Source organism: Poecilia formosa, unplaced genomic scaffold, assembly GCF_000485575.1.
Source record: "Poecilia formosa unplaced genomic scaffold, Poecilia_formosa-5.1.2 Scaffold487, whole genome shotgun sequence".
Lineage (NCBI taxonomy): Eukaryota > Metazoa > Chordata > Actinopteri > Cyprinodontiformes > Poeciliidae > Poecilia > Poecilia formosa.
The window spans coordinates 74895-89255 of NW_006800426.1; the positions used below are offsets into that span (position 1 = coordinate 74895).

Genomic DNA, 14361 nt, shown 5'->3' on the forward strand with positions numbered 1-14361 from the left:
CAAGAGGAGGTGAATCCAGCCGAGAACACTCATATACGCTGACTGTATCCTCTAAAGTAAAATATGCATTTCATATGTGGCGTGTCTTTAATAGGTGGAGCGTGTCATGGAGTCGTCCAAGAGGTTTTTCCTGCAGCCAGAAGAGCTGAAGAAGCAACTCAGCAGAGGTAGCTTCCCAAACAGCTCCAACCACGGCTGGGTGTCGATGGAAACAGAGAGGTAGGTCATCCAGATACGAGATAAGGAAGATACGACAAAAAAAGACACTAATATGCATTTTTAAACAAAATAATAATAATAATAAACTTTTGATGCGACAGACCAACACAGTGTAGTGCGCAACTATATCCCACGGACTTTCGTTTTAGTACTTCTGCATGTTTTTGCCAAATGGACGAGAAGGACTTTGCTGCAGCAAACAGAAAGGGGGGGGGAACGGACCACTTTCAATTTCGCACCATTGCACTCCGGAAGTGAAGTGGGAGCTATTTACTATATTATGCGCGGCCTCCCGTTTTTGTTTTGAAATCTGTGATATATTTTCAACTTTAGGAAGGATTTTCACTCTCAGCATGTATTTGAGCTTCTCTCTTTTATTTACTTCAGTGCAGCTCACAGTTTTAACAAATTCTGTAGCTTTCAGTGGACTCTAAATCTGCTCCTGAGTCACATCTTTTCAAACCTGCTACTGCGTGGAAATTTTCCTTTGACCCTAAAACGATAAATCATATTCATAGAATCACGTTATCAACAATTTGTGAATAGAACAAAACACTTACCACGCTATAGGAAAATGTGATTAATTTATTGGTTAATTATTCTTAACCAATAATTATTGGTCTCTGCTAAAATATTTCTTGCAGTTCTTAAAGATATAGCCAGTGTTTTCAACAAAGTTGAGCTGACTGTTGTCAAGAAAACCTGAGATCATCCCACTTCCCCATGCTGGAGATTTTAGTTTAATAGTAACAATACATGCAGTTACCTTTAAAATTGATCACACAAGTAACGTAAAGACCCAACAGTAGACTTAAACTTCAATAGAATCAATCTGGTTGTGTGTTGTTTTTGTCTCCTGCAAACTTTGCTTTAATTCTACTTCCTTTTTCTGTCTAATCACAAGAAATCATAGTCAGGCAGAAAGCGTCATGAAACAGGAACAGCAGGCTTCCTGGAAGAGGAGGAAGTAAGTTTCCAGCTTGTAGATTTATAAGAATAGTTTCAATTATTCCTTATCCCAAAGCATGAAAATTTTAAAGAATGAAATCTGAACATTTTGAGTAACTGCATAAGACCCAAAGTAAAATACTTATATTAATATTGGTTTACTCGTAAGAATACTTAAACTTACACTTGTGGAAATACTTACAAGTAAAAAAATAAATAAATAACTGTAACTGTGGTATCAAATAATTAGAGAAATGGATTATTCTTGGTTTCTTTTCAGAAGACAGTCTGTAAGAATTCGCATTAAAATTATAATAAGAGTAACTAATAAGTTATTGTTATAATATTATGAATGAATTCTAAATCAAATGAGCTAAAGAGGTTTTAAATGTGATTTTGACATTGAACTTGAAATAGTGTAAAATGTGTAACTTCAGTCAACTGCAGGGTATTTATCTTTTACGGTTCCAGTAATGCCAGAATTAATAATAAAGACTTTGTGGTATTCTGATTTAGTAATGTAATTAGATTAGTTGTGTTGCCACCCCCACGCCACTAGAGGCAGTAGCAAGCCCGAAAAGATGCGACGAAGGAGATTTAGAAGTACACGGAAAGCTACAGAATTTAAAAACAGCTGCGCTGAAGTAAATAAGAGAGAGAAGTTCAAAGACATGCTGAGAGTGAAAATCCTTCCTAAAGATGAAGATATATCACAGATTTCAAAAGAAAATATTAACGGGAGACCGCAGCTCAGATCTCTGACCAGCTTCTCTGCTTTTCTCTTTATTAATGTCAGTTCTTCAAAGAAACGAGCTGCTAGCTGCGATGCTAATTCACGGTTGTTCATACTACCATTTCTGCTCACAAACTCTCATACAAACACAAGCACACACAGTTGATACTCATTCTCTGCAACACCATACCTCTGAACATGGAAACACCACTAAGAGACGACAGTCCACCTGAACTGAGCTGATTAGGTGAAAAAAAAATATGCATAGGAAGTCCTAAAGTTTTTATTTGGATCTTTTTGGCCTACAAGTGTATTGGAAAACTAATACTGCATATTACTCTGAACACAGGATGGTTTTACAAAGTATTTACTCAGGGCTGGGTACACACCAGTCAATCAAATTTTATTTATATAGACCTATTGAGCCAAAGTACTTAACATTTGTGCAAAAATTAAGCAGTCAGACTAGAATACAGACAGGTAAAAAGAACAGTTTAACAATATTGGTAAAATGCTACTATGTGCTAAAAGTTGTAGCTTAGGTTCAAGAGGTAATGAATTCCAGATTTAGACCAGCTACACAGTTTGAACTTTGACCCAGGGGCCTTCGTCAGTTGTTGGTCAGCAGACTGGGCAACATCACGTAAGTAAGAAGGTGCAACGCTGCAAGCAACTTTAAAAACAAACATCAAGACTTTGAAATCAACTCAAACGTACTAGGAGCAAGTGGAGGGAGTGAAGTACAAGACTGATGTGACTGTGTCTCTCCTACTGTTAGTCAACAGGTGAGCAGCGGCATGCTGGACACCTGGTTTATTCCAACACAAAGTGCACTACAAGGGTTTAACTTCACCAGAAGTCAGGGCTGAAACGACACAATCGACCTGCTTGTCAAATTTTAAACAGTCATCAACCATTACCCCTAAATTCATCACCTCACAAAGAGGAGAGGAACCAGTAAGTACAAATATCTGGAACAAAATTTGACAATATTTTAGCCTGAGACAAAAAATCAGGCAAAGCCAATTTTGTTCAGTGCACTCTCTGATGTCCTTAGTCAAATGAATTTATGTTGTTGGAACTAATTGGCAAGTAGATCTGTAGATCATCTGCATAGAATTGAAACTTCAGGCTGTGTGGTGATGACTGAATTCAGTGGTAACAAATACAGTGAGGAGAACAATACAAACCGAGGGTTGAGCTTTGAGGCACACCACTGGTCATGCATGCTACAGTTTTTACATTTTTAATTGTGTAAGGCTATCACATAAAATCATAAAAAAACATAAGTAGACATTTATGCTGGTAACGTGGAGCACATGGAAAAGTTCAAAACTGATTTTTAATCCAGATTAATTCTTTTACAGGTTGAATCCGAGCTAGCCAGGAGACCTAAAGGAGGCATTTAACCTGACATCATTTCACCCTGACATAGTAATGACTCACTAAGTATTTTGTTCAGCATGCTTCTCTGTGAAATTGCAAGTGCAAACTTTGGGAAACTCAGCACTTTGGGTCACTGCAAAATCTTCCGGTCAGGCTAGTCAGTCGTTGTCTGTTCTACAGAAATGGCCGTCATCAGACGCCGTGGGGGATTTCCGAGAGATCCACACAGCGTTCTTCCATCGCTGCAAAGACCTGAGTCTGCGGGTGCTGAGGGTGATGGCCCAGAGCCTGAGTCTGGACCCGGACATATTCCTGAGTGCGCATCGATTCATAGGAAGTAGGTTTTTCACACTCTCTCAATGCTTTGGTGGACAATGAGGTCGGTGGGAAAGGTGCACTTCATAGAAAATCATGAAACTTGTTCAACAGGATGTGCGTACGACGGCGTATTAGGGCAGTTGTAGGTAGAAAAAAAGAGGGGATTAAATTTCCACCAAAAATTCAAGATTTGTGATTAAGCTCAGAAATTCTCTCGATAAACTTGGACATTTCTGAGATTAAAAAAGCTGAAAAAGCAGAAAAAAAATCTCAAATATTCAACATTTGGAAATTTCAGAGTTTGAAAACTTGGAACATTTTTGACCTCTGAAACTAAGAAATGTCCAAGTTTTTCTATAAAATTTCTGAGATTGAAAAGCTGAAATTTTGCTAGAAAAGTAAAAAAAAAAATTTAGATTAATCTCAGAAATTTTTGAGGAACAAAATCACATTTCTGACATTTGGACATTTTCTAAGTTTCAAAACTCAAATTTTCCACTTTTGAAACTCAGAAATTTAAAAATTCTCTCCGGAAAATTTCTGCAATCAAGCTAAAAATGTCTGAGTTTTTTGTAGCAAATCTTCAACTTTTCAAACTTAGAATTATGTGAATTATTATTGTGTGAATTATCTGAGCTGATATGTATTTAGAGAACTGCTGTGTCTCCTGCAGCTGATAAGAACAGCACAACGCTGCGGACTCTCTACTACCCTTCAGTGAAGAGCGAGACGGCGAAGGAAGGTCAGGTGCGATGTGGGGAACATTCTGACTACGGAAGCATCACTCTGCTTTTCCAGGGCTCTGAGGGTCTGCAGGTAATTCCAGGGATTAATAGTGAAATGTATCCATTTTTACCCCAAAGAAGGTGCAGCTCTTTTCTTGACATCTCCCTTTGATTTAAACTTATTATAGTAATAATCTAATCAAAGCAACTTATGGAAACTGATTGAGATCATTAATTTTTTTATTTTACTAAAGCATTTCATTTGTTTTTGTCATGTTATGCGTCTTATTCCAGGTTTGCACTCGCGCAGGTGAGTTTATCTCGGCTCCCTGTATCCCTGGAACCGTCCTGGTCAACATCGCTGACCTGATGCAGCGCTGGACGAGTGATCAGCTCATCTCTGTGGTAAATTAAAAAGATTTTACATGTTTTCTTCTTCTTCAGAGGCTAAAATCAAAGCAAGGGTGTCTAAAGAGCGGCTCGGGGGTCTAAGTGCGGACTTTGAAATGACTTTGATGATGCTCCTGGGTCAAAAATTGAGAATGCCACGAATTTTGTTCAGCAGTCCAGGTGGTCAATGCTGCAAGGACACTTTTAAAAAAGAAAATTGGTGTAAAATTTTCTCTGAGGTTAGGCCTTTTAAAAAACTTGGTGACAAATGAAGGTCTTCCTATAATCAAAAACAAAAGAAATATTCTGTATTAATGCCCTGTCTTGCTTTGAATTAAATCTTACAGTAAATCACAAATATCCAGTCATTTTCATTTAAAAACAGTCTTTGGTGAACCCGTCTATTAAACCCAGCAAAATAAAGGAATCATTTCATATCAGATCCACTTCCTGTTTTAGTTACTGAGAACATCCAAGAGCATTTTTTCCCCCAAATCTGTAATGATTACTACTACACATCATTTTCTTTTCTTTTCTTTTTTTTATTGTTTTAATTTTGTTAAGAATTTTTGCATTAAGTAAAAATGAAAAGTACATTTTGTGGCCCGTGATTACTTTTAACTTTACGATTCTGAACCTGTACATTTCTGAAATAAAGTCTTTATCATTGCTAGATTTAGCTTTAATGCTAGCACATATAGGAGCACAGCTTGCAAATATACACAATAAACCTTAGAGGAAGACTTTTTATTGCTGTGGCAGAAACTCAAACTGAAAAGCGTGATCAAATCTAAGGCTTTTTAGAGCTCTTGTTTCATTCAGTTATATTTTGTACAGTGGGGTACAATGTTTATTGACGTATTTGACATTTTATTAGAGCAACGTAGCTGTGGGAAAATATGCAACGCTTGAAGTTTGGGTCAAAGTAGTTTGTAATATTGCTTTCTGTCTTTTCAGCGTCATCGGGTTTTGCTGCCCCCTGTTGGAAACTCCAGCACTCGCCAGTCTTTGGCTTACTTCGTCCAGCCGGACAACGAGGCCCTAATCACCTGCTGCGACGGCTCAAACAAATATCCTCCTGTCACCGGAGCCGACTACCTTGAACAGCGTTTCAGTGAGACATACGGAAGGAAGTGAAGAAAGACGCTCATCTCTCTGCTCAAACGTTGCACAAATGACAAACCTCTCCATTACATTATGTCACACACATACATGGTTTCTACAGGTTTCACCAGCTTAGTTAAGACATTTTGAAATAATTATGAATGGAATCTAAGATGTATACATCTACAGACATGTACAAATTTCATCCAGCCAACTCTCAATAAATTTATACTACTTGCGCGTCATGCCATGATATGATGAGAGATGCTAAAAAGCTAGCCAGCTAGCAAGGGCATCTCAGCAGCTCGTTAGCTGCCGCGGTAGCTTCAACAGTCTCGAGCCACAGAATGCAACGGAGATGTCCGAGTGCAACTCGAACTTTTGCCTGACAGAAAAGTTTCCCAATGAAAAGAAAAAAGGAATAAAATATACTTAATATATGAGATACAAGATTAAATAATCCTGCCAAGACAAAATTTAAGAACTGTGATTATGTCACATGACACTTTAGATTCCACAATGGCTTCACAGCTGATTTGGATTGAATTTGATGTAAATGGCTCATTTTCTGTTGTTGTTGGCCAGTGTTGAAAAAAAAATTGTTTAATTATGCTGGTTTTAATGATGTTTAACTTTAGCGTATTTTGAAACGTTAGTCTCTTCCTGATTGTTTTGAAGTTGATGTAAAAATAATGTTTGTTTTAACCACAAAATGACTACACTCAGGAGCAAACAACATATCCCCAAGTATATGAGAGCAGCTCATCGATATAGCAGCTACGTAGCCTGACGTAAAAACATTTTGCTAGACAAAGTCAAACATTGAGAAGTTTTAATTATTGTTGTCAAACAGCGTTTTGAAGCCAAAAATACCTCAGAAATATACGGAGCCAACCAAGAGAATCATCTCATTTAATGTTTAAACTCAGTTTCATATAAATACAAATGGTGTAGCATAAATGTTTGGCTGTTGAACTGGACCACTATCAAGCTAATTTTCTATAAACAGCTTTATAAATCTTTTACATTACATTACCAAGGCACATTAAAACAAACCTTTATCTCGGCCTTTTTCTATGTTCCTCTTTCTTTTCTCCCTCCCTGAAGGATAAGTCCTTTTTTGAGACATTGTTTTTCTTACTTCTCACCGGAGCTTCGGACATTTGGATGCGCACTGCACTGCGGTTCATGTTACTGGCAAAGCGTGCTGTACCTACCGCGGCCACCAGGGACCCCAAGAGCAATTTATTTTTTCTTTTATCCATAAAATAATGATTTCTACATACATTATCAAATATATATTACTATAAAAACAAATCAGTTCATAGTGAAATTGTATNGCTGCAAGCAACTTTAAAAACAAACATCAAGACTTTGAAATCAACTCAAACGTACTAGGAGCAAGTGGAGGGAGTGAAGTACAAGACTGATGTGACTGTCTCTCCTACTGTTAGTCAACAGGTGAGCAGCGGCATGCTGGACACCTGGTTTATTCCAACACAAAGTGCACTACAAGGGTTTAACTTCACCAGAAGTCAGGGATGAAACAGCACAATCGACCTGCTTGTCAAATTTGGTAACATGGACCACATGGAAAAGTTCAAGACTGATTTTTAATCCAGATGAATTCTTTTACAGGTTGAATCCGAGCCAGCCAGGAGACCTAAAGGAGGCATTTAACCTGACATCATTTCAACCTGACATAGTAATGACTCACTAAGTTTTTGTTCAGCATGCTTCTCTGTAAAATTGCAAGTGCAAACTTTGGGAAACTCAGCACTTTGGGTCACTGCAAAATCTTCCGGTCAGGCTAGTCAGTCGTTGTCTGTTCTACAGAAATGGCCGTCATCAGACGCCGTGGGGGATTTCCGAGAGATCCTCACAGCGTTCTTCCATCGCTGCAAAGACCTGAGTCTGCGGGTGCTGAGGGTGATGGCCCAGAGCCTGAGTCTGGACCCGGACATATTCCTGAGTGCGCATCGATTCATAGGAAGTAGGTTTTTCACACTCTCTCAATGCTTTGGTGGACAATGAGGTCGGTGGGAAAGGTGCACTTCATAGAAAATCATGAAACTTGTTCAACAGGACGTGCGTACGACGGCGTATTAGGGCAGATGTAGGTAGAAAAAAAGAGGGGATTAAATTTCCACCAAAAATTCAAGATTTGTGATTAAGCTCAGAAATTTTCTCGATAAACTTGGACATTTCTGAGATTAAAAAAGCTGGAAAAAAAATCTCAAACATTCAACATTTGGAAATTTCTGAGTTTGAAAAGTTGGAACATTCTTGACCTCTGAAACTAAGAAATGTCCAAGTTTTTCTATAAAATTTCTGAGATTGAAAAGCTGAAAATTTGCTAGAAAAGTCAAAAAAAAAATTTAGATTAATCTCAGAAATTTTTGAGGAAAAAAAAAATCACATTTCTGACATTTGGACATTTTCTAAGTTTCAAGACTCAAATTTTCCACTTTTGAAACTCAGAAATTTAAAAATTCTCTCTGTAAAATTTCTCCAATCAAGCTAAAAATTTCTGAGTTTTTTGTAGCAAATCTTCAACTTTTCAAATTTAGAATTATGTGAATTATTATTGTGTGAATTATCTGAGCTGATATGCATTTAGAGAACTGCTGTGTCTCCTGCAGCTGATAAGAACGGCACAACGCTGCGGACTCTCTACTACCCTTCAGTGAAGAGCGAGACGGCAAAGGAAGGCCAGGTGCGATGTGGGGAACATTCTGACTACGGAAGCATCACTCTGCTTTTCCAGGGCTCTGAGGGTCTGCAGGTAATTCCAGGGATTAATAGTGAAATGTATCCATTTTTACCCCAAAGAAGGTGCAGCTCTTTTCTTGACATCTCCCTTTGATTTAAATTTATTAGATTATAGTAATAATCTAATCAAAGCAACTTATGGAAACTGATTGAGATCATTTATTTTTTATTTTACTAAAGCATTTCATTTGTTTTTGTCATGTTATGCGTCTTATTCCAGGTTTGCACTCGCGCAGGTGAGTTTATCTCGGCTCCCTGTATCCCTGGAACCGTCCTGGTCAACATCGCTGACCTGATGCAGCGCTGGACGAGTGATCAGCTCATCTCTGTGGTAAATTAAAAAGATTTTACATGTTTTCTTCTTCTTCAGAGGCTAAAATCAAAGCAAGGGTGTCTAAAGAGCGGCTCGGGGGTCTAAGTGCGGACTTTGAAATGACTTTGATGATGCTCCTGGGTCAAAAATTGAGAATGCCACGAATTTTGTTCAGCAGTCCAGGCGGTCAATGCTGCAAGAACACTTTTAAAAAAGAAAATTGGTGTAAAATTTTCTCTGAGGTTAGGCCTTTTAAAAAACTTGCTGACAAATGAAGGTCTTCCTATAATCAAAAACAAAAGAAATATTCTGTATTAATGTCCTGTCTCGCTTTGAATTAAATCTTACAGTAAATCACAAATATCCAGTTATTTTCATTTAAAAACAGTCTTTGGTGAACCCGTCTATTAAACCTAGCAAAATAAAGGAATCATTTCCTATCAGATCCACTTCCTGTTTTAGTTACTGAGAACATCCAAGAGCATTTTTTTCCCCCAAATCTGTAATGATTACTACTACACATCATTTTCTTTTCTTTTATTTTAATTTTGTTAAGAATTTTTCCATTAAGTAAAAATGAAAAGTACATTTTGTGGCCCGTGATTACTTTTAACTTTACGATTCTGAACCATTTGGCAAAAAAACCTGTACATTTCTGAAATAAAGTCTGTATCATTGCTAGATTTAGCTTTAATGCTAGCACATATAGGAGCACAGCTTGCAAATATACACAATAAACCTTAGAGGAAGACTTTTTATTGCTGTGGCAGAAACTCAAACTGAAAAGCGTGATCAAATCTAAGGCTTTTTAGAGCTCTTGTTTCACTCAGTTATATTTTGTACAGTGGGGTACAATGTTTATTGACGTATTTGACATTTTATCAGAGCAACGTAGCTGTGGGAAAATATGCAACGCTTGAAGTTTGGGTCAAAGTAGTTTGTAATATTGCTTTCTGTCTTTTCAGCGTCATCGGGTTTTGCTGCCCCCTGTTGGAAACTCCAGCACTCGCCAGTCTTTGGCTTACTTCGTCCAGCCAGACGACGAGGCCCTGATCACCTGCTGCGACGGCTCAAACAAATATCCTCCTGTCACCGGAGCCGACTACCTTGAACAGCGTTTCAGTGAGACATACGGAAGGAAGTGAAGAAAGACGCTCATCTCTCTGCTCAAACGTTGCACAAATGACAAACCTCTCCATTACATTATGTCACACACATACATGGTTTCTACAGGTTTCACCAGCTTAGTTAAGACATTTTGAAATAATTATGAATGGAATCTAAGATGTATACATCTACAGACATGTACAAATTTCATCCAGCCAACTCTCAATAAATTTATACTACATGCGTGTCATGCCATGATATGATGAGAGATGCTAAAAAGCTAGCCAGCTAGCAAGGGCATCTCAGCAGCTCGTTAGCTGCCACGGTAGCTTCAACAGTCTCGAGTCACAGAATGCAACGGAGATGTCAGAGTGCAACTCAAACTTTTGCCTGACAGAAAAGTTTCCCAATGAAAAGAAAAAAGGAATAAAATATCCTTAATATATGAGATACAAGATTAAATAATCCTGCCAAGACAAAATTTAAGACCTGTGATTACGTCACATGACACTTTAGATTCCACAATGGCTTCACAGCTGATTTGGATTGAATTTGATGTAAATGGCTCATTTTCTGTTGTTGTTGGCCAGTGTTGAAAAAAATTTGTTTAATTATGCTGGTTTTAATGATGTTTAAGTTTAGCGCATTTTGAAACGCTAGACTCTTCCTGATTGTTTTGAAGTTGATGTAAAAATAATGTTTGTTTTAACCACAAAATGACCACTCAGGAGCAAACCACATATCCCCAAGTATATGAGAGCAGCTCATCGATGTAGCAGCTACGTGGCCTGACGTAAAAACATTTTACTAGACAATGTCAAAAACTGAGAAGTTTTAATTATTGTTGTCAAACAGCAAATAAGTTCATAGTGAAATTGTATGTTTTTGATATAATGACAGAAATTTTTACTAAAAAAAGTGTAACAGATGTTTTTGTATTGAAACTGCTCATGTCACACACAGTGTGGCAGTTAATACGGAGGAACGTCTTTGTATTTTTGTATTTTTCTGTGGTAATTAATTTCTTTGTGGATTTGGTTTCTGATGATTATGTTGAGCTGTTGATGTGATTTTATGCATTTGATTTTTTTAATAAATTCTGGTTGATTGTGAAGTTGAACAGTGACCGTTTGTCTTTATGGTTTCACTTTTACACACGACATTAACTGACCTGGGGAGACAAGTTAACAACGAGCAACAGGTAGAAAATATTTCGTTTTCTCAACATTGTGTGCAACAGATAAGGAGCGCAAATCGTGGCAGAACAGGGTGGAGCAGTTCAGAGTGTTCTAGCAGCAGAAGTTAAAGGTGAAACATCTAGTACTAACGAGAAAACACAACTCCTTAAGTGATTAGCAGCCAGGAGTTGAGTGTTTTATGCAGGACAGGATTTGAAAGGTGTAGTTTGTGTGTATGGGAATAGTTGGTGGGGTTTACAATGTCTTAGGATGCGAGGATGAGAGATAAAAGTATGAAGTCCTCACTCAGACACGACCTCCTCCTGCGGACTTATTGCTGTTCGTGTTTGTGGGCGAGTTGTGTCTCTGTTTGGCCAAATGCATTGATTTAATAAATGTCTTGTGATTTTATATTCTGGTTTGTGTCTCATTTTTGTGTCTTGCCTGAAATATCCTAGACCCGGTTAGAGAGACTGTTTTCTGAAGCGATGGTTGATTTTGTCTCACAACATTTTCTACAGGTTTCACTTAATCAGTTAAGACGTTTTAAAATAATTCTGAATGGCATTTAATATATATATATAAATTTATACTACTTACCCATGCCATATTATGAGACACGCTAAAAAGCTAGTCAGTGGTTGCCTCAACAGTCTCGAGTCACAGAATATGATGTAGATGTTGGAGTGTGACTCAAACTTTTGCCTGACAGAAAAGTTTCCCAATAAAAACAAAAAGCATGGAATAAAATATACTTAATATATGAGATACAAGATTAAATAATCCTGCCAAGACAAAATTTAAGACCTGTGATTACGTCACGTGACCCTTTTGATTCCACAATGGCTTCACAGCTGATTTGGATTGAATTTGATGTAAATGGCTCATTTTCTGTTGTTGTTGGCCAGGAAAATAAATTAAGAATGTATTTTAAGGTAACACATAAATGATGCAAATACACAAGCGTTACACTTGCAAGGTCATTCATTTAATTAGTAACAGTCAAACCATGTACACCATGACATCATTCCACAGGACACTTATCAATGAAGACAAAAAAAAAAGTTTTACCAGTTTTATGTTTTACTGCAATGTTTAAGTAACATAAAATCATGATTAAATAAAACAATCTAAAGTCCCCTGAGAATTAACTCATACTCTTCATTTATGTTATTAAACTTCTTGAAGGGAGGAAATTTCCAGTGGATTTATAGAATAAATAAATTATCATGAACACAACACGAACTCTATGGGGCAGTGGTGGACACTAAACACAAAGAACCACATCAGGTATCACAGATTTGTCGCTGGAAGTCACAGTTGTGAAAAATTCAAATTCAATGTACAGTGTAGAGATGAGCTTTTCTTCCATCGTCCGGTCCAGAAGACGCAGCGGCTACAAAACAGAAATGCTACGTGTAAAACAGGAAGTGGGTAAGGGAATTTCAACCAAAATGATTCTTTACTCACATTCTTTTTTTTTTCTTCAAGATTATCTCTTAATAACAAAAATACATGTTGATGGGGTTTGCTGTAGATAATATCTTCTACAGTAAACCACAGTGCCCGAAACAAAACCCTTCATTTAAGGAGAATTTTCCCACTGAGGACACGGAGTCCTTGTTGGGATAGAAGTTTGAAAAACCCAAAACAAAAGAAGTGATTGTCTGTCAGGAAAACTCTGGCTCGTTCAGCTGATTTGGCTAGCTAAAGGGAGGGTTGGCACTGGCGCTAAATCTGATCCCTGAATCGGCTTCCTTCAGGGGACGCGTGATGGTTTTGGGCTGTTTTTGCCTTTCATTAATCAGGATATTAGTTTTCTAAGCAGAAAAATTGGTTCACGAAAAGAAAACGTACAAAGACGCTCACTCATAACAGACAGGGTGACAGGGAGGGGGAGGCCTAGGAGTGTCCTGGCACTGGCACGTCCTGCTGTTGGTGACCAGGAGGCAGAGGTTGGGCATTTCCTGGTATGACTGGTGCCGGTTCCGCCTCAGCCATCGGGCCTCGGGGCTCTGCAACAAAAAGTGACATTTGTTCAGTCATAGAATTTAGTTTAAATTTTTGGAAACATGGACTTTGTGGCTTCTGGAAAGTGGTTTGTTTGATATAAAGGAGCCAACACGTAATCAAGCACTTTATCCTTGTTTTTAGAGGTGCACCGGTTGATTGGCCAGCCGATCGCTCCCGATTTTCTGAATTTTGGATGATTGGCCGATACTTAATCTGTGAAACTGATTAAGTTCTGATAATCTGCCAAGTTCTGATAATCAGCCACTGACCCCTTTTGCTCTGCTGTGAGAGAAGGCTGACTGACAGACCATCCTACCGGGTCACATCTGCACATCCACAGCTAACAATAGTCACCCCACTGTACCAATTTAGTGACTTCCTCTCTACATTTAGGGACTTCTTCTCAATAAAGTGACCTCAGTTATGGGAAAAAAATTGGTAGCTCAGGCTTTTTAAAGATTGGTGATGGGCCACAAAACTACAATCAGAGGACCCCCTTCTTGATTCGCTTGCTTTTTAGACTCAGAGTCACAATGAATAGTTTGTGTTCTAGCAGAGCAAGAACATCAAAGATACAGAGCTAGATCAACAGTAGCGTCTTAGACTGGACCTGTCAAAGTCCGATGGAAAATTTGATGAGTAAAAACTGCTCTTCATCAAATTTGAGCTACTGTGTGGCAAGAAACAAATTCTGACTGTTTCTTGCTAAATATTTCTAAATTTCTGATTCATACGAAACACAGACAAACACCACGAGAAACCGTAGACCTGCTTTAACTGAGTCAGTAGCTTTAGGAGTAAAAGTTAAGCTCTTTGGGATAAACTGAGAGCAATTAAAACCATCTCACACTTACGTTTTGCTTCAGCTTTTAAACTCTGGGCTTTGATCTTTTCCATTTCTTCCATAGCCTGAGCAGAAGAACGAAGGAAACAAACAGCATAGAAAGAAAACATGTCATTAGAGAAACATTGATGGACAACTTGAATTAAACTCAGATTAATTTAATTTAATTAAAACTGTTGTTTTAATTACCTGCCCATCTCAGGTAAGATGTGAAAATCCTAAAATACCCTGATAATTCAGAGCTACTTCACAAAAAAACTTGTTTCCTGCTTTTCTTTTTTTTTCTTTTTTTGCAGACTCACAACAATAAC

At 37.9% G+C, this 14361-nt stretch overlaps 2 protein-coding genes and 1 long non-coding RNA gene across 3 annotated transcripts in view; 2 read left to right on the plus strand and 1 right to left on the minus strand.

Annotated features, from left to right (window-relative positions):
- Positions 1-6234, plus strand: part of LOC103156564 (UPF0676 protein C1494.01-like) — a 17260-nt gene extending 11026 nt beyond the window's left edge. The window contains 5 exon segments of the mRNA XM_007578671.2: positions 3268-3334; positions 3467-3623; positions 4278-4420; positions 4624-4734; positions 5677-6234. Coding sequence (XP_007578733.1) covers positions 3268-3334; positions 3467-3623; positions 4278-4420; positions 4624-4734; positions 5677-5856 — 658 coding nt within the window. The 3' untranslated portion in view covers positions 5857-6234.
- LOC103156565 (UPF0676 protein C1494.01-like) overlaps positions 1-11141 on the plus strand; it is a 17461-nt gene extending 6320 nt beyond the window's left edge. The window contains exons 2-6 of the mRNA XM_007578672.2: positions 7462-7528; positions 7660-7816; positions 8466-8608; positions 8816-8926; positions 9874-11141. Of these exons, the coding sequence (XP_007578734.1) occupies positions 7462-7528; positions 7660-7816; positions 8466-8608; positions 8816-8926; positions 9874-10053 (658 nt within the window). The 3' untranslated portion in view covers positions 10054-11141. The remainder of the gene's footprint in view (positions 1-7461; positions 7529-7659; positions 7817-8465; positions 8609-8815; positions 8927-9873) is intronic.
- A 1018-nt stretch (positions 11142-12159) lies between these two features.
- On the minus strand, positions 12160-14183 carry LOC103156566 (uncharacterized). The gene is made up of 2 exons (XR_478158.2): positions 14061-14183; positions 12160-13208 (listed from the first exon to the last, which is right to left on the minus strand). It is a non-coding gene; the product is annotated as an uncharacterized LOC103156566 (long non-coding RNA).
- Between the last annotated feature and the right edge of the window lie 178 nt (positions 14184-14361).